Source organism: Rhagoletis pomonella, unplaced genomic scaffold, assembly GCF_013731165.1.
Source record: "Rhagoletis pomonella isolate Grant_MI unplaced genomic scaffold, Rhpom_1.0 Rhpom_scaffold_00008, whole genome shotgun sequence".
Taxonomy (NCBI): domain Eukaryota; kingdom Metazoa; phylum Arthropoda; class Insecta; order Diptera; family Tephritidae; genus Rhagoletis; species Rhagoletis pomonella.
In genome coordinates this window covers 19,786,901-19,806,300 of record NW_023458562.1, presented here as the reverse complement: position 1 = coordinate 19,806,300, position 19,400 = coordinate 19,786,901, and the positions used below count along the sequence as shown (strand labels likewise).

The window sequence follows — 19,400 nt, the reverse complement described above, 5'->3', positions numbered from 1 at the left end:
AGGTTGTGGTGGCAAATAATGTGCTCTTAAAGTATGCAGATGCAGTAAGTTCTTTGCGAAATTTGTTGCATACGTTTAGGTATAGAAGCGTTACAATTTGATTACTTTAATCGATAGTGGGAAAAGGCAATGTAACTAATATTTTGAATAGGCCCTGAGTTATATTTCAAACATTCTGCAAAAATTAAATCTTGCCAAAAAATTGATGGAGAGTACAAAAGCCAGTGGTGTCCTGGCAAAATGAAAAATGTGTTCAGTATGCCAAAAGATTACCTAATTTCTAAATATGCAACGGCTAGAGAGACTAAATTATTGACATATCACGTTTTACGCCTTTACCAAAATAATCCAGTGCTATTAGTAAAGTATTGCATATCTCAGGGCGCTAGATATGCTCTCTGCCATATTAATTACAAATTAAAGTTTTACCTTATTCATATTTTCTTACCACTCTTACGTTTCTTTTTACTTCTCGTCCTCCCTCTCTCATTTTAGTCTCCCCACAATGCCTCACTGACATGGCCGAGGGCTGCGAGGAAACGGAGAGCCAGCCAAGCAACCGCAAAGCCGATAACGCGCCGACCATGCTCGGCGCTGTCTTGCCATGCGAAACCGCCATAACAGCCGCCTCATTGGGCACTACCTCGACCGCCGCTGGCGGCATTGTCATCAAGCGTGAACCTTCAACCAACTCCAGCCCATTTGTAGACTCCAGCGTACACCATTTGAGCGGCAGCATTTCAGCCACAGTTAGTCTCACCGCCACAGGAACGCCCAGTCCGGAAGGCACACCGCCACCGCTCACAACCACAACAACAACACCAACACAAATATTGGCCATCTCACCGAACGGCTGTCGGCCGACAACACCTGCGCTACAACACCCACAGCAACAACGCACAACAACGTCGCTAGTGGCGTGTGCACGCATCGGTAGTACTACAGCGCCGACTACAGCGGCGGCAGGCCGTTCGTCCTCCTCGTCGTCGTCATCGTCCTCCTCTTCCAACTCATCGATGACTTCGTCCACATCGTCCACATCCTCGACCGCTTCATCGTCGACGACGGCGGCTGTGGCGCCCAATTCGAATGCCAACAAATCGCCTTGCAGCATAGCGGGGTCGCCGTACTCCACATCGGCGGTCGCGTCGTCAGTGCGTGGCGTCATTTCACCAACATCGCCACCGCTTTCCTCGGCGGCATCGGTTGCTGCACCAGGCACACCTAGCGGTCTGGAGGCAAGCAACGGCAGTTGCGGCTCAGCAGTTGCTAACGGCATTGCGGCAACAGTTAGTGGCTTGACGGCAGCGCAGGCAACAACGGCGTCGACTATGACAGCGAGCGCAACATCACCGGTAGCAGCGGTGCCACTGGAGCGTACACCTTCACCAACAGCTGAGGCGAACGCATTGCTGCCACATGTGGCGCTCAACATCAAAACTGAATCGGTAAGTGCAAATGTTTGATTGCTTGAGCGTTTTTGGGGATTTGCCAAGCGGCAAGTAGATAAATGTGTGGGTGTGGTCGACAAGGGTAAAAGTGGCATTAAGCTCGTGCATACATACATATGTATCTATATGCACCAGCGTAGGGAAAAAGCTTGCCTTGAGGCAATTCCCGTAGAAATGTGACTCTGCAAAAAGCGTGTGACAATCGGCGATTTGCCAAAACTCAGAACTAACGATAAAATCAGCAACAAGTAGCAAGCAAAGTAACGCATGCCTTCGACGCTGTTGAGTTAGACTCTAACTTCTAACTGTTAGAGAGTCGAAGAGTTTTCGGCGAAATTCCCAAATTTGATAAATTTATGTGACCAGAAATGTTGGCTCGAAGTTTGCTTTGGCGGGAAAAATGCAACTGCTTTCATCTTATTTTAAATTATTTCGGCTGCTGATAATTGGCGCGGCTGTTATGTTGAGGTTGTGTGTCACTTCAAATTCCCTTCAAAAATGTTTTAGCTACAAAAAAGTTAGAAAAACTACAAACTGTCGCCGCATTTTGGGTGCGCTACATTCCTCTATTCTAACCAAAGCAATACTGCGACTTAACAGGAATTAATATCTTAAGCGCAGCCGCCTACTCACCTTAGCCGTGGTTGCCCGCCTCAGCGCGGTGTTTGTTACCACAAGCAATAAGAAATTATACCGCATCCCAGCTACCTTTCTGCCTGCCAGTTTACCTGCTTTTTTCCATGATTCTATTTTTGTTTTTTTTTCTTCTGCAAATTTCTTATTCTGGCTTGTCGCTTGACTTTGACTTTGGCCTGATTTTGAGCATCGCAAATACTTCGAAGAGGGAAGACAAGCGCTACAAGCGCGCCGCACGATCAGCAAACAAAAAACTCGAAATGCAAAAATCTTAAGTTGCAAAAGAGCAGCAGAGAAAAAATGCCGTACAGCAGCGTGGAAAAAAAAGTGTCGATAATTAGTGAGAAACGAGTTAGAACGAGTTTTGAGTTGCGAATTTGTCGATGCGCGCTTTAAATATTGGACTTGGCATACTTTCCAGTGAAATCTTGTTAATTGCGCTGATAACTTGCTGGTGGCAATGGTTAGATGGTTGGTTGGTTGAAAATATGAAAAATGCAAAAAAAGTAATGGAAAATTAGTATGAGTATATGCCAAACGAATTTTTGCATGTGTCTAATAGGCTGTTACACGAAAGCAGTGGTTCTTTATGTGAATTCAATATTAAAACTGACCTTAAAAAAATAAAAAATAAAAATTATTTTCGCTTAAAAATGTTACATATTTTGAAGAATATTTTAAGCAATTTCCCATTACGAAATTTAAAGTACAATCAAAACTCGATAATCCGAACCAATGATTGCAGAGCCTATTCGAATTATCGAAACATTTGCTTTGTCGGGTTAGCTTAGTATTTTTAGTAAAAAAATTAAACGTTTAAATTACGACAGACTTATAAAATGGCACACTAAAGTAAATGTAACTATATTTTAGAAAAAAATAAAATTGTTCATTTTTTTTTTGACCACTCTCGGCACACTACAAATAATGATACAATTTCGCTGGTTTACATTCCGTTACATTTTGTTACAAATTATCTGAAAATATGAGCAAAGCATGCGATTCTCATTAGAAGAGAGAAAGGCGCTGAAAGGCCTGAAATTTTATCTTTTCGGTTTTCCTCGGAACAACTTTTTCAAACTGGATATCTAAAGATCCGATGAGCTGTACATATAATATTTTTTAGAGCAATGCTTAGGGATTTTTTGGTCTGATGATCGGTTCTTCAGTTATGAATATAATTAACCAAATGTTTTCATGAAAATTCATGTCGTTTCTTGCTACCACTTTTTACAGACAAAAAAACACAAATTTTTCTCTACCCAGCGTCATAGCTACTAAATTTTTCGCAATTTTCAGACGATTGAGAAAGCTTATACACTATCTTGAAATGAGGGGGCTAATGGATGCCTCAATCGAGCCCCAACCGCCAAAAAGATGTAAGCGGCATTTTTTCAATTTTTTTTCGCTGCAGAAACGTTCCTAGAGAATTTCTGCATCAAAATTAAAATTTGGCAAAAAATTTCGCTTACATCTTTTTAGGACTCGATATGTGAATAAATTTTATAATATATAACAAAATTATTTCTAAACCTCTTTTTATACCCGAGCGCACTTGTGCACAAGGGTATATTAATTTTGTTCACATAACGGTTGTTTGTAACAGCCAAAACGAATCGAGATAGATATAGACAAATGTATACATAAATGATCAGGATGAAAAAAGAAATCGATTAAGCCATGTCTGTCTGTCCGTCCGTCTGTCCGTCTGTCCGTCTGTCCGTGTACACGATAACTCGAGCAAAAATTGAGATATATTAACGAAATTTGGTATGTAGGTTTCCCTTAATCCAAGGTAGGTTGGTATTGAAAATGGGCGAAATCGGACTTTAACCACGCCCACTTCCCATATAACGGTAATTTCCAGAAATACGAAAACAGCGATATTTTAGTAACTACTAAAGATAATTCACTCAAAATTGATATTTATAATAAGTTTTAGACGAAAAATAAGAATATTATAAATTTTTGGAAAATGGGCGTAGCCACGCCCACTTATGGTTATATGTGTATATCTTGGTAACCGCTGCACCAATTTCTTCCAAACTTGGCACAGTTGTTGGCCTTCGCACAACATACTAAACGGCCGAAAATTTTTAAAATCGCTCAATAACCACGCCTACTTCCCATATAACGGTAATTTTCAGAAATACGAAAACTGCGATATTTTAGTAACTACTGGAGATTATTCGCTCAAAATTGATATTTACAATAATTTTTCGACGAAAAATAAGAATATTATAAATTTTTGGAAAATGGGCGTAGCCACGCCCACTTATGATTACATGTGTATATCTTGGTAACCGCTGCACCAATTTCTTCCAAACTTGGCACAGTTGTTGGCCCTGGTACAGCATAAAAAATCGCCGAAACTTTTTAAAATCGGACAATAACCACGCCCACATCCCATATAACGGTAATTTAGAGAAATACAAAATCTTCGATAAATCAGTAAATATTGAAGCTAATTTATTCAAAATTGATACTTGCAACAATTCTTTACCAAGAAATACGTTTATGGTAAAAGTTTGGAAAATGGGCATGGCACCGCCCACTTATGATCACATATATGTATATCGGTAACCGTTCTACCAATTTGTACCAAACTCGGTGTGGTTATTGTGCTTGCCACATATAAGCAAAACGTTGAAAATTATTGAAATCGGACTAAAATAACGGCCGCTTCTCATATAACGGTAAATTTCAGAAATGCTTGAAACTTCAATATTTCGAAATTGAAGGACGCTAATTTACTCAAAATTGATACACCCCGGCTTACCATCTAGCGGAAGGTTTCGGAAAGGTGAAAAAACATATTTAATACTTGCGCCGGGTATTTAATGTTCGGCTCCGCCCGAACTTAGACTTTCTTACTTGTTTGACATTAAGTTTGGTGTAACCCTTTAAATTGCTGGTGAAACCGGCAGCAAATAGTTTATGCAGATATTTTATTTTGTTGTGTAGTTTTCATTTATTTCATTATATTATGTTTTTATTTTAAATAAATTTTCCCAAGCAAAATATTTACAAATAATTTAAATTAAATTTACTTATCGTGGTTCATTTTATTTAATTTGGTTAAATTTTATTTAAGCCTATCCAATTTAACTTAACTGTAGTTAATTTAATCCAATTAAGTTAAATTTAATCTAATTCAATTCAACTCAAATCAATTGAATCCGATTCGGGTCAAGTTAGTCCAATTTTTTTCTCTTTATTTTATTTATTTTACTTTATTTCAATGTTTTCCCCATTTATTATTATTAATTTTATTTGAATCAATTTAATTTAATTTCATTTTATCTCACTTCAATTCCTATCATTTCATTTAGTTTAATTTTACGTAACCTAAATTCAATTAGTTTCACTCATTTCATTTCATTTCACTTCACTGCACTGCACTTCACTGCACTTCACTACACTGCACTCCACTTCACTTAACCTTATTTCATTTCATTCCTTCCAACTCAAATCATTTGGCCTCTCTTCGTTTTGTTTCATTTGATTTTACCTCCCTTCGTTCTAATTTCTTTCATTTCATATCGTTTAGTTTCGTTTCATTTCGTTTCGCTTCATTTCACTTCACTCCGTTTCGTTCCCACTCAATTTATGTTTTCCCTATTCATTATTTTCCTACGAATTTATTTCTTTATTATTATTTTTTTTTTAATTAACTATTCTCATTTTTGTCTTATAAATTGCCATTGTGTCACACTCGTATGTCACTGTCACCGTCCGAACATGGCGCGCTCATTACTCGTTCAATAGTTGGTCGTTCGCTGGCACCTTTTCGTCTAAGTAATTTATTTTCGTCGCATTATGTTCAGATGTACATATATGTATATGTACATAGATACATGCATGCATGCTTTTTTACCGTTGTTATGGCACCGTTGAATCGCTGATTTGTGCGAAAGTTATGCGCGCATTTGCCAAACACCCGCCATCACCGCCACCACCCACTCCGGCGCACTACTAAGCGCACATTACTATTTTTCTTGCAGCACCAAACAAAAAAAAAAAAAACAAACGATAACAACAACAAACACACACACACACTCTAAATTTGACCATTTGGTTTCGAGGACATGCGAATTTTATTTATGGCTGACAGTTGCAGTTATTCGGTTACTTTTTGGCTCCAATTTTTACCACTTCAACTGTTGTTGCTGCTGTTATTTTTGTATGCCTTTGCTGTTTGGTGTTGGGCTCATTTGTTTGTTTGCTTCGCGTTGTTGCCGTGCAGCAGTTGTTGTTATTGACGCTTTTTGTTATTTGTTAACATTTTTTAATTGTTATATTTTTGGAGTCGCGCTCGCCGCCGCTGCCTGTGCGCTAAATTGGGACACTGCAGATTTTTTCCTTTTTTTTAATTTTCGCTTGCAACAGCCGCGCGCGCGCGCGCGCGAGCTTTGGCTACTAATTTGGTGGTTTGGCTCTGGCTCTTTGTTGGTTGCCTTGCTGGCTGGCGGAGGAACCACATACTTACTTAACGTCTTCTGAGAAACAAGCAGCACCAACAACATCACACGGCCAACAGGAATAACAAAAAACCTTCAGTGTAGGTATTTCGTATGTGTTTCATGTGTTTCGAAAAGGAAAAAAAATATCTGGAACAATCTGTTGTTTTTTGGTCGCATATGCAAGAGGTATTTTACCGCTTTGTTTTTGCTTATTTATAGCATTATTTATTTGAAGTTTTTTTTTTCTTTTATGATTGAAATAATTTTTGTGCTGCGCGCATATGTCCCTCAATTGATTTGTAGCTGTGCTCATTAATTTGACACGCTGCTTTCAAAAAACCGACGCCTGCAATATCTACGCTCAGCTCTAGGCCTCCATTCTTGTGACGTGCAATTTATATTTATTTAAATAATCACTTGTTATGAAAAATTGCATTTAATAATCTCGAATTAATATCGCCTTTACATGCACCCCACATACATATACATGTGTGACGCATCGCTTGTTTTGCCTTATTTGTTGCCGGCCTTCAATTAATTATTTAATTAATCAAGCAATTATCTATAATTTCTGCTATGCTATGAAGTCATTTTAGTTGGTCATTATGACTTGGTTATGTACGCATGGCTAGTTTTCCCATGTCCACTTCGCTTATGTGGCCATAATTTTCATTGCAATAACAACAGCAACAACTATAACGACTAATAGTTGACCCATTGATGAAGAAACACACTTGATTGAAAAATATTCAGTGTGGATAACTTAAATAAAATTAATATTTATATCAAAGTATGGATTCTAGAATAAGAGCTTGTCTTCAACTAAGCTGCGAGGCTTGACTTTGTAGAATTTGAACTGTAAAAACCGCCGATTTTGATAGGATTGAAGATGATTTTTATGATTGAAAATAACTCTCCTTGTTGGTTTTTTTGATCACAGATGTCTGAGGTATAACGCTATAGTGTATAAACTATCGGCATATCAAAGCCTCCGGTTAAGCTACATAATCAGGCGGTGATATCGAGATGAAAAAGTTATAAACTATAGACTGATAAGTCATCCAAAGCATCTTTCAGAATGGAAACACTTAGTTTATTAGAAAAATAAGGAATGTATTTGAATATTTGCTCATTAGTCGACAGATCTGTAGTAATTTTTGATTATAACTACCCAATCATAGTTTCCAATATAAAAGAATTAATCAGGCTTTATGGCTGTTTTAGACAAAAAAAAAAAACAAAAAAAAACCCAAAACGATTATATCGACGGAAGGTACGTTTACATTGTTTTGGACGTACATACCATCGAAGGATCAGACATTGACTGGGAACACTATCCTCCAGCCGAGCCATGCTATTTTGCGCAAGAACGAAGCTTTTAAAAGCTTCTCCCGCGGTATATATTTAATCCTGGCTGGTCTAACAACACAAGGCAGGCTCGACTCCAAAATTTACAATCGAAATAAACAACCAGCATCTTCACTTCTGCACTATGTTCAAAAAAAAACCGCCCGAAGCCGAAGAAAAAATTATACGATGAGGAGAAAAAAAAAATATGCCGCCTATAGAACCACGCAACGGTCGAGGGTAACGCCAGCACTAGAGGATCGATGTATGGAAGTGAAGCAGAAAGCGAAACGTGTTTTCCGTATTTAAAAAGAAGGTGTCAAAATATGTGAGCGGCAAGAGCTTGAGGTGCTGGTCGACAGGAAAAACGGCCAGAAGTGATATCAGAATGTAAGACGACTTACGAAAGATTTCAAGATTAGAGCGAATTCCTCTAAGAACAACTTCGAGGGAGCAACTACTTATACCATGAACGCTAACTACGAGATTAGTCTTCTGAACAAGGCATATATTTATAAATCATTATCGAGCGTATTGCGTGAAAGAGTGAAATCCTACGTCCAGGAACTGATTGGACCTTTTAACAAATCTGGTGCTTATACTATGGGAAAAGGGTTCAGAGAGGACAACCACTTCTTTGATTTTAAAGCCGCATGACAAGGATGTTCCTATTTACTCAGAATTGTGCAGACCACACAAATGACTTAGAATCCCGATGATATCAAAGCAATCGGTCTCAAGAACCGTAATATTTAGTGTGCCTTTACGGTGCTAGATAAGGAAGTAAATCTGGTAGGTCTGGTGACGAACAAGGACGAAACGTAGCATTTGCTGGCATTGAACAGACAGCGGTTGTACGTCCAGAGAATCACCGCTTGACAGCCAAGAGTTGAACCTTTCAAAACTTGCATTCTGCCTGTCTTATCTGCACTGCTTGTTTTCAAGGAATTAAGCGCAAAAGGCCATCCAAAGCCTCATAAATTTGAAACGAGACGGGAAATTGTATCAGGATTTTTCCAAGAAACTAACATCATATACAGACTTTTCTGTAAAAAAGCTTTTTAAAGCTCAAAACGCTGAAATAAGTAAAAAAATATTTTTGTAAATTGGATATTGTTTCTACAACGTTTTGTCTGAATAAAATAAAAATTAAGTAGTTCGACCACTGCGGGTTCTCCTTCGGCCACATAAATAAGCCGTTTATGTGTTTTAACACTCATTTATATTATACATTACATGCATATCCATATATGTATGTACCCACATACATATTTTAGTATTTAAAAGCGCATAGGCCGCTAATTAATTGCCGATAATTGAGCGCTTTGCAATTAAGCGAAAACAAATTTTTTTTATCGCAACGTCACTGTCGCCAACACCGCCACCACATAGGCGCTCCACCAGCCCGCCTCCTAAACTTTTCATCTAATCGCCTTCAACGTATCCAGCGTTACAACCACCACTACCACCGCCAATCGAACCATTAACCCACAACGAAGATACGAGTATCCAACTAGGCGGCGGTGGTTGTTGGCCATAAAAAAAATGTTGTGTCTGCATTTCCGTGCCAATACCTAATTGTTAGTCATACCTTTTGGGTAAACAATTTAAATGTGCGCCTTGCTTTTTTGGTCAGCGAATGACACAAAATGAATGCAAGAAAAGCGCCGCTGGAAAACTAAGCAGAAAAAAGCTAAGCAACTTGGCTGGAAAAAAAAAGAATTGCAAATGCTTACGAAAAATACTTAACATTCACATATATGCATGTATGTATATTAGGGTGGTTCAAAATTGCATGTGAAAAAATAGTAAGTCAGAATTTTAATGCTCTCTATCGAAGAAAATACACTCCTACTTTTTTTAATTTTGAAATCAAAAAATATTTAAAGGTCGCTTAATGTGCTCAAATTTTTCATGTACATATTTGATATAAAAAAAAATATTTTTCGTAGGAATAGTGTAGTATTCTTGAAAATCAATGTTTTTAAATTGTAAAACTCTGTCTCTCGTCAGCGATTTTTTACGGGTCTCCTCATTGCATTTTTTCGATTTTTTGGAGACCTATGTATAAAGAAAAGTTAATATTAAGAAATGGTTAAATAAACAATTGGGTATCATTATTGCAAGTCTCTTGCAGAGAAACAGCGGTTTCCGACCGAAAACAATTTTTTTTTAAGAATTCTATACCATTTCTACGAAAAGTTGTTTTTTCCCTATATAAAAATACCTGGAAAACTTTGAGCGCTTTGAGCGACCTCTAAATATTTTTTGATTTAAAATTTTTTTTTTCGGTATAGAACAATCCAAGGGGGTGTGAGTATTAAATTCGGTCTTCACTTTTTTTTGGCCACCCTAATTTACACATATTGGGTTGTAGAGTGCAGTACACATTTGCAACGTAAAAACCAGCAATTATACAAAGCTATAACAATTATAAAAGCAACAATAACAAGGCAATACAACTAGCGGCTAAATACATCGAAATAAATGTACGTAGAGAAAAAGTAATAAAAAGGAGCGAAAAAGGAGTAGATGGTGTGTGAGTAAGCAAATATGTGCGGTGATGCAGAACAAACTGGATTTCGTAGCGTTGGCCAGCGTGAACGAGAATATTTCGAACAAGCGCCCAATAGGGAAAATGCGCGTTGCTGTGCCAAGATTGTTTACTGAACTAAATCGCACAAGAAATGCAGACTGTTGCAATACGCTTTTATGATGAGACTTAAATAAAATTTTAAAAGCGCTTGTGGCATAAAATATCCTAACGATCTTCCCGGCGCAAAAATTTTTTAAACGACACAAATTTCCAACAAGCCACTTTCCTCTTCATAATCGCAACCAAACAAATCGAGCGTTACGTTCGTTCATTTCGCCGCGTTCGCTGATCGGTCAGGCGTTCGGCGGTGCCCGCGCGCTCCACTGCCGCATCGTTCACTCAATTGCCGGTGCGCATTAGTGGGGGGCAGCCAATCAATGTTTGCACAGCTTTAAGTAATGAAAGGAGTAAACACACAAAAAAATCCTAAAAAAACTAAAAAAAAAATTGCTCGAGTTAAACCTTGAGCAACAGCGCGTCCAAGAGCGCGGCTCAAAAGATCGCTCTAAAAATAATAATAAACAGCAAAGCCTAGATCTGGCAGCGTTGCGGCGTCGAGGGGGAGCGCATTAATGACCGGCCGCAGTGCGCTGGCGATGATGAATAGCATAAACATTTCTGGCTCTTGATTCTTTCTTTCTTTTTTTTGCGATCACATGCGCCCGCGCTGCGCCAACGAACCTTACGACCAAACAGGATTTGCGCCCTGTTTAATTGAGCGATCCCCTGCCGCACGCGCTCCTCATCAGCTTGCTGCTGCCCGTTGCGTCTTGTGACTTTGCTTGAGCGCAAATACAAATAAATTTTAGTTGCCACACTCTTTTTTTTACTACTAATTTTCAACGTTATTATTATGGTTACTGTTGTTGGAAGCTTTGCTGTTGTTGTTGTTGTGCGATTTTGCTTTATTTGTTGGCCTGTTTATTTTGCCTGTACTCATTTGTAATTAGTAGTAAAGTGGCATGTTCAGCTCAGCAGCTGGCTGCAATAACAGCAACAGCAGCAGCAGCACCGTCGCCATCGACAGCAGCCTTTTTGTGGCAGGCGGGAAATGAGTTTGCGAATTTTTGTTTGTTTTTGTTTTTATACATTTGGCTACATTATATTGTACATACTTAGTTGGTCGGTCCGGTTGATTGCTGCATTTTGTCGATGCTGTTGCTGTTGTTGCATGGTGGCAGATCATTTGGCTTAATGTGTTGCTGTGGCTAAAATTGCAGCTGGATTTTCTAGTTTGTGACTTTTGGACGATTGTCATTATTAAATGTAGTCAGTCGCTGGCTTGGTTCGAGCGTTTTGTTGTTGCTCTTAATGTTTACCTGGATATGTGTATGTTTTTTTTTGTTGTTGTTGCTGCTGTAAGTGATCATGCGTTCTCATGTGGCGCATTACTCATTACTAAACTCGCAGCATACAGCAGCTTGGCTACAGCAGCGCCACACATTTCGATGTGCAACACGCTGTGACGCTTTCGCATTGCCTGCGAACCGTTGGCGATAATTCAGTGGCCTGAGTGGAAATAAATCTGTCCGATTTTTTCTCTGCGATATTATTACTGCTGCTATTAATGGAGCGACTATTTAATTACTACTGACTTCAAAGTAGTTCGGTCGTTGCCAGAGGGTTAAGTCGATGAAAATGAAATACGAATTTTGTGAAACTGCATTCTAAACAGTTTTTATGTAAAAACGTATATATTCAAGTTATATTATAAAGGTAGCTTTGGCGAGTATCTAAAGAATCGGTCGGTATATGATACGATATGGAGTGTAGTAGCTGGGCCCATATGTTCTGTCTATAAGTTGTAAGTCTAACAGGCGGTAATCTTGACATCTCATTGTTCAGACTTATAATGCTTGACCCGGTCCAAATAACAGATGGATACCACTTAAGCTGCGGAACCCGTTGAGTTAACGCTTTGGCTCAATGTTGATGTTGACCGCTCAACTAAAAGTAAAACCTCTTTTCCAGAGCAATGCGAAGAGCTTGTGATGCTGCCAGGCAAAAATGCAGTTTTTTTTAGAACATATTAGTGACTGATTTCAAGGCGAGGACTGGTTTGTGACGTCGTCGCCATCTCATTTTAGACAAAGTCAGGCAATAGGCGTATAGTTGTTCTCGACTTGCTCGCTATCTAGGCAACTGACGCAGTCATCAGAGGACAACCCACACACCCGCCGAAGTCATGGGGAGGAGGCATTTCAGATAAATGAGGGCCTGGAACTGCCTTCGTTAGTCGGTTGCCAAATTTAAGTGGGCTCTGTTGCCAACAAACAAATCTAAATTTATACGAACTAAGTAGTAGCAATTACGACAAGCTAGTTGACTAGTGAGGCCTCTAAACACGAATATCCACTTTACTCATAGGCCCATTTACTTCCATTTACTTCCGTTTAAAAACTTCTTCTCAACCTCAATTACTCGAAATCCCAATGAAATTTGTCTCGATACTTATTTTTTGACAAATACCTCCAGCTAATGCAGCATAAATAAAAAAATTAGTGAAGTCTTGTCAAGTCAATCAATTAAAGTTCAAATTCTGTCGTGTAATTCTCTATTGCCTTATAGTAATTCGCCGTGTACATCGGCAACAAGACACGCCATAAATATTACAGTCGGCGGTGGCATAAAACCGCGCGTTGACTCCTAGACTGCGTCACGAGGCAGTTCCTGGTTGCGGCGCACAAGCTGCCGGCAACAAACCCCCTAACAGGCTCACAAACTCCACACAATCAATGAGCAGCCAAGCCAACCTTGCAGCGAAATCGGTTAAATCAGCCAAAACCGTATGTCAGTTCGACAACAGCCAGTCGGTCAATACATCAGTCACCCAGTCAGTTAGGCAGTCAGTCGGCAAGGCTGATTAGTCACTCGAACGCGTCGCACATGCGCGTATATCAATCCTTTCATAGTTGTGTCCAGCTGCTGCATAGTGGCCGGCCCTGTTGGCTGCAGGCAATTTGTTGTTGTAACACATTAAATGCGTTTTTATTGTCTTAAAAAGCTAGCAGGAAAATATCCACTCATACATTTGTACATACATACTTAAGTATCTAAAAGCAACGAACGCACGATAAATGGCTAAGAAGTCCGCGCCGTGTGGCTGGCAAAACGAAATGCAGTTGAATGTAGTTTGTCGAAGACATTTGGTTGCACATTAAAAGCCATGGACAGCCAACTGTTCTCTTGTTGTTGCCTGCCAAGCATACGTATATACATATGTATGTATGTATTCTTATTCTGCACTTTCATATGAATTGTATGCGCTTGCTCTTGCTGTTGTTCTTGTAATTTGTACGTGAGTGCGAAGCGGATTTGTTGGCGGATTGTTGTGCGCGGGTGTTCCACGTTTTGCTTAGGGCTGCCAGCGCACTCGACCAGCTGGTTTGTTTGCTATGTTGGCTTTGGCGCTTTCGTCGTGGCCATGTCGCTGGGCCGAAGCAACGAAGGGCTATCGGTGGTGTCAATAAAAATGTGTATACACCGAGGGAACCGGTTGCGTTTGTTATTTTGCTGCTGCTTGTTTGCTTGGTTGTTGGGTTTAATGTTGCCCATTATTCGTGGCATTTGTGTTTGTTTTTGTTGCTTGTTGTGCGGCTAAAATGAGCCACATATGTCAATTTGTGAAAATTTGACATTTGCATTTGCATTTGCGTGCGTGCGTGCGTGTGCGTGTGTAGAATTGCTATTCTTTTCCTTTTAAGGAATTTCATGTGCCTAGAAATTAATTGGATTTTTAATGTATTTATGTATCTACTTATGGATGTTTGTACAAGTCATGTAATTAAGCAAAAAACACTTAGCGACTGACAATGGTCGATTGTCGAAGTATTGACCAATTACTTTTCATACTTGGACTGAGGAATTGCTAGGCAACTAATTTGCATCGAATATTGTTAGGCCGATGACCTACTCGCGATTTGTAAGGGAAAAAAGTTTCCGCGCGGTCCGAATGAAGGTTGAACAAGGGCATCGCTGCTGATCAGAGCGAGTCCACCCCTGTAGTCGTTCACCACTTTTCTTTTTAGGGGAAAGAGATGAGTTCAAGCTTCAAGAAAAGTAGGCCTTCCTCTCTCTGACCACCCTATAGACCCCTAGGGCCCTATTTGAAAATGGGCTAAAATTAGCATTTCGACGGAGAAAATGTAAACTCGATTACGCCATCCACAGTATTTTTGCGTCGAACACCTTTCCGCGCTGGCGGTCTCCGGCCGCGAGTAGAAAAAACAACCCTCTTCAGTCCAATTCCGGCTACGCTAACCACAGTATTTTGGCTCAGAATACTTTTCCACCTTGGCGACCTTCGGCTGTGCGCTATCCGCAGTATTTCTGCGCGGGCATAATTTATTTTGAAAAGGGAAATTAGGCCGCGTTCAAATAATACACTTAGGCTGCCGAAGAAATAAGAAACCATAACTATAATTTGTTAAAACATCCTTAAGCCGTTGACCTATGGGGGCTGATGGCCAATGTCCTCATGTGAGGTACCTGTCACCTTCTCCTCCGCAAACATTATTTGCATCGCTGATACGAGTGTCGCAAGTCGACTGAGCAAAATGTACCAGAGGCTCTGCGCGTCTCCGCGATAAATCTTAAACGTTACTTATCCGGGTCATTGAAAACTCAGCCCTGACTCCTTTCCTTATTCAGGAAAAGGACCGTTCGTTACCTTCTAGTCGCTGGTTTTGAACGTCGGGTTGGCTTCCTAACGAATATACGTTACTGTCGTGTTCAGGAGAGGTCACTGGAAATCAAGCTGCTCCTCAAGGTTTCATTGGAATGCGCTTCTAGTGCACCACCTTTAGCCTTGCTCCAGCCTTATACAACGCCACCGACTTTGCCAGATTTGTCTTCGATAATTTTTTTAGAGGAGAAAAGAGCACTAAGTAGCATGAACAACTTCGGCTCGAAGTTACTCGATGCTTAGTGTCGATATAAAAAATTTACTTAACTAATGCTCTCTCATGCGTCAATGCAAATTGCATATTTATATACATAGTTGCACTTATAGTATATTCTATTAAATATATGTTAACCAATTCAAATTACTGCTCATTATCCACTCGAACAAATGCTTGTCATTTTTTCCGCCATCCAAACTGGTACATAAATTAAAAACTACTTAGCGCGCTGCTTTCAATTGATTTTCATTTGCAATTAAGGCCAACACACTTTGGCTGCAACACATATATGTATGAGCATACACACATGCATACATACATAAAGTGCAATTACATACACACATACATGCATTTAACAACCGACTAGAGTTTCCATGATTTATGTGCTCACTTCCTTGCTCTTTTAAATTCCAACACTTGGCTTTGTTAGCAGTGCACGGACTTCCAAAAAATTAATATTGGCAGATTTTACATACCAAAATTGGTAGAAGTTGGTAGATTTTTTTTTAATAAAAATTATTATATAGTTTTTACTCATTTAGGATAAATGAAAGCTAATTTAGGTAAGATGGTGTTACCAAAGCAGCTGAATTTTCGCCTTGGGGATTTTTAATGTCAAAATGATGTATTTATTGTAATTCTTATTGTCATTATGGGTAAAATTTGTTAGTGGAATTTTTGTTTTTGAACTTTTGTTGTCACCTTATTATATGAATTCGCCTTGGAATAAACTGTATTTTTTTATAAAACAATAAAATATTCAACAAAAAAGGTATAAATATGTAGTACATAAAAGTGGGCCCAAATCATGGCATCCGTGATCGAATGAAACACGATTCGAATCGAATGAAACAAAATGACAACTGTTTTCTCTCTAATACATTTTGAACTGAAAAAGCGAATTCGCTACCAAAAGTTGTAAAGAAAATTGCGATTCAGATATGATTCGATCCCGGATGTCTTGATTCTGGCCCTGTTTTACAATAAAACAAACTGTTACTCTGCACTTCAAAACTTTTTGATTAAATTTAGTTTTGAAATGATTTAAGTTTGTACACGATTCCTTTGGCAGTCTCCCATAAAAAACGTATTGCAAACGAAAAATATTTCCATAAACAGTTGGTTATGGTCAAAGTTAGCTCCTCATGTTTATTTTAGGTATATTCCATGATAAAATATGTATACACGGTGTTCATTTAAATCTCTTTGCTTTCTTTCGGGAAAATATTGGTAGATGTTTAGCCTTTGTTGGTAGAAATGGTAGAAAATAAACAACAGCTAAAAAGTTGGTAGATCTACCAATAAAGTGGTAAAGTCCGTGCACTGTTTGGAAGACGACGCTTATACATTTCTTTCTCATATTTGCTCTAAGCATAATGTACATACATACATACATACATATTCGTATGTTCGCATATTTGCATGTATGTATATTCAAATGTTTCTTTGCAATTTTTATTAGTGTCGTGGGGTAAGATTTTTCGTTGCTAGTACTCTTATTGTTGTTGTTGCTGCTGGTATTGCAATTAAACGCTTCATTTCACAAATACATGCAACGCAAACACCCAACCATGATTGCCAATGTGGCTCAAACCGTGTTACTTTTGTGTCTATATTACTACTTCAATTGGCTCAGGGTGCCAAAATAGAACTTTGTGAAACATTTCACATTTTTCCTTTTATCCATTTATAAAAATTTTTTTTGGTATTTAAATGTTGTTAAAAATAATACAAAAGAAGAGTTGCAAACTGCGGTATAATTCTGCAACAGGCTGAATGTGTTATTTTTGAACTTGTATTATAAGTGGATTAAAATAGTTGGCACCTTTTTAGCCTTTTTTGTTTGGCACTTTATTATCCCCATCCTCTATGCCTAAAGGAAATTGGCAACCCCGCACTCAACAGCATTCTGTTTCATACTCGGTTTAACATCCGAATGCTGGCAGTATTGCCATGGAAAAATTAGCAGCCTCTGAAAAAGTGTATTTGGTAAGAGAATTTGAAGTTTGAATTGTAGTGCCGGGGCTGGTGGTGTTGCTCAACGCTGTTTTACATAGCCACATTCGGTTCCCGTGGATAAGGCAACTCATTTTCGTGCTATCGAAAGTGGCTTTGAAATCGGAAATCAGTTCGTTGACGGTGTGTTTTGGCCTTTAATTTGATGCGCTTTACAGGACCTTGAGTGCCATAATTACAAGACTAGTCTAGTAGTTGGCGCATGTGGCAGGGTCATCCATCTTCTGAATTGAGCAAAGCGCTCATTTGATTATATTCTCAATAAGAAATGATGCATGCAGCTTCTCAACTCCTCACCGCCATACTTACATAGACAAGTAGGCAGGCGGGCAGCTCAAGCAGCTTTATGTTCTTTGGTAGAGAAATTACTATTCGTACCTTTTCATAGTCGGGTTCTAAGATCTCGAAATGTAGCTGCAAATGGTTCAAAAGACCACTTCATTTCCCACGCTTGTCTCAAAATCGTCTACCACGATTTTGGCATCGGGCGAAGGCAGGGCACTTAGATCCGCTTCAAGTGCTTCAGAAGCGGTCTTTGGATGTATCGCTCTTGTGTAGCTGCGAAATGTAGCAAGGCGATCTCATCTTTCGATTTGGATCATACTTTTTTAAGTCTCATCAAGGTAGTCGATTTCAATCTAAATTCTTAGTTAGTTCTACTTGTAAAATTTTACAAATATTTGGCAACCCTGCTGTAACTCTGCTCACCGCTCACCCTAATTCTAAAAGCTCACGCTCTCTCTCGCATCTCCCTAGTCGTTCTTCAATATTAACTGTCAAAGTAATTGACCCCACATGAAGTGAGTGCCGGCAGTACATTAGCAGAGCAAGAAAATCCGTCAAAAATGTGCAAATAAACAGCGCAGAAATTAAAATACATAAATGAAGCAACAAAACTACATGAGTGTGTGTGTGTTTTCACGAGGCTAACAGGAGCGCAGCGTGCAAGTCGGGTAAAAATGTTAAGCGCATTTAAGTCAGCGCATTAAATTGGCTGTCATGCAATACAAGCTGCAACTAGACGAGCCGGAGCGGAGCAAAGTGAGCGATTGGTGGGCAAAAGGCGGGCAAACGAATTGCAGAACAACCGAGAAGTCGAGCTGAGCTATGTATGTATGTATGATGGAGTATGGAGCTAGAGTTAGGTTTAGAATGCGAATACATACATACATAGTTGTAGCCTAGCTCTACGATGGGCACTCTCCCCTCAACCGTTTGTAGCTGGCGGCCTCAGGTAACAATATTTCGCTGGTCTTATGGTTGCTGGGCTGGCTGGGTCGCTTCATTTAGCAAACGTTAATAATTAGTTAGCCACGAGTGGTGTTAGTCGAACGACTGGAAGACACGTTTAAAGGCAACAACAACAGCGACATGAGCAATACAAGAAATATTGTAAAAGTGTAGCAACAACAAATGCACTTATGCTCCGTATGCTTGCAAATGCAACAGTCAACGTAGAACAATAACAAAACGAGCAACAATTAAAAATGTAGAAACAAGCAAAAGAACAACAACAACAATGGTGCCGGCGGCCACATGGAATTAAATGTGTGTTTCTATGTTGTTTGCAACGTTTTTAATATCTTCGCGCATGCGCTCATTGCTGCCACAAATGTACTACATATGTATGTATTGCTCACGTTGGCTAGAGCCGTTGCCGCGGTCGTGTTGCTGCTACTTAAGCTAAGCTGGCAACGTACGCCAACACTCGCCGGCTCCACCACACTGCGCCATAAATTCATAATTTGCGTGGCGTGCGCCGATATACACACAGCCACGCAGGAACGCGGACACATATGCACCTCTTCTGTCGCTGTTGTTGACTTTGCTATTCGGCTGCTTGGCCGTATTGCAAATGGGAATTTTAATATTTAAGCCAAAAATAGCAATCCAACTCATTAATTTAACGCGTGATTATGGCTGTGGTCAAATGCTGCGCTAGCGTGGCTCTGGATGCAACAAGCAAGAGGTAAATATTTGTATGTATTTA

General features: G+C 39.4%; 1 protein-coding gene across 4 annotated transcripts in view; it reads left to right on the top strand.

Moving 5' to 3' along the window:
* The window catches only part of LOC118744327 (pneumococcal serine-rich repeat protein), a 211,003-nt gene that overhangs the window by 70,672 nt on the left and 120,931 nt on the right, over nucleotides 1-19,400 (top strand). For all 4 annotated transcript variants that reach the window (XM_036477246.1, XM_036477247.1, XM_036477245.1 and 1 more), the window contains one exon: nucleotides 496-1,448. In XM_036477246.1, the coding sequence (XP_036333139.1) occupies nucleotides 519-1,448 (930 nt within the window). In that variant the 5' untranslated portion in view covers nucleotides 496-518. The remainder of the gene's footprint in view (nucleotides 1-495; nucleotides 1,449-19,400) is intronic.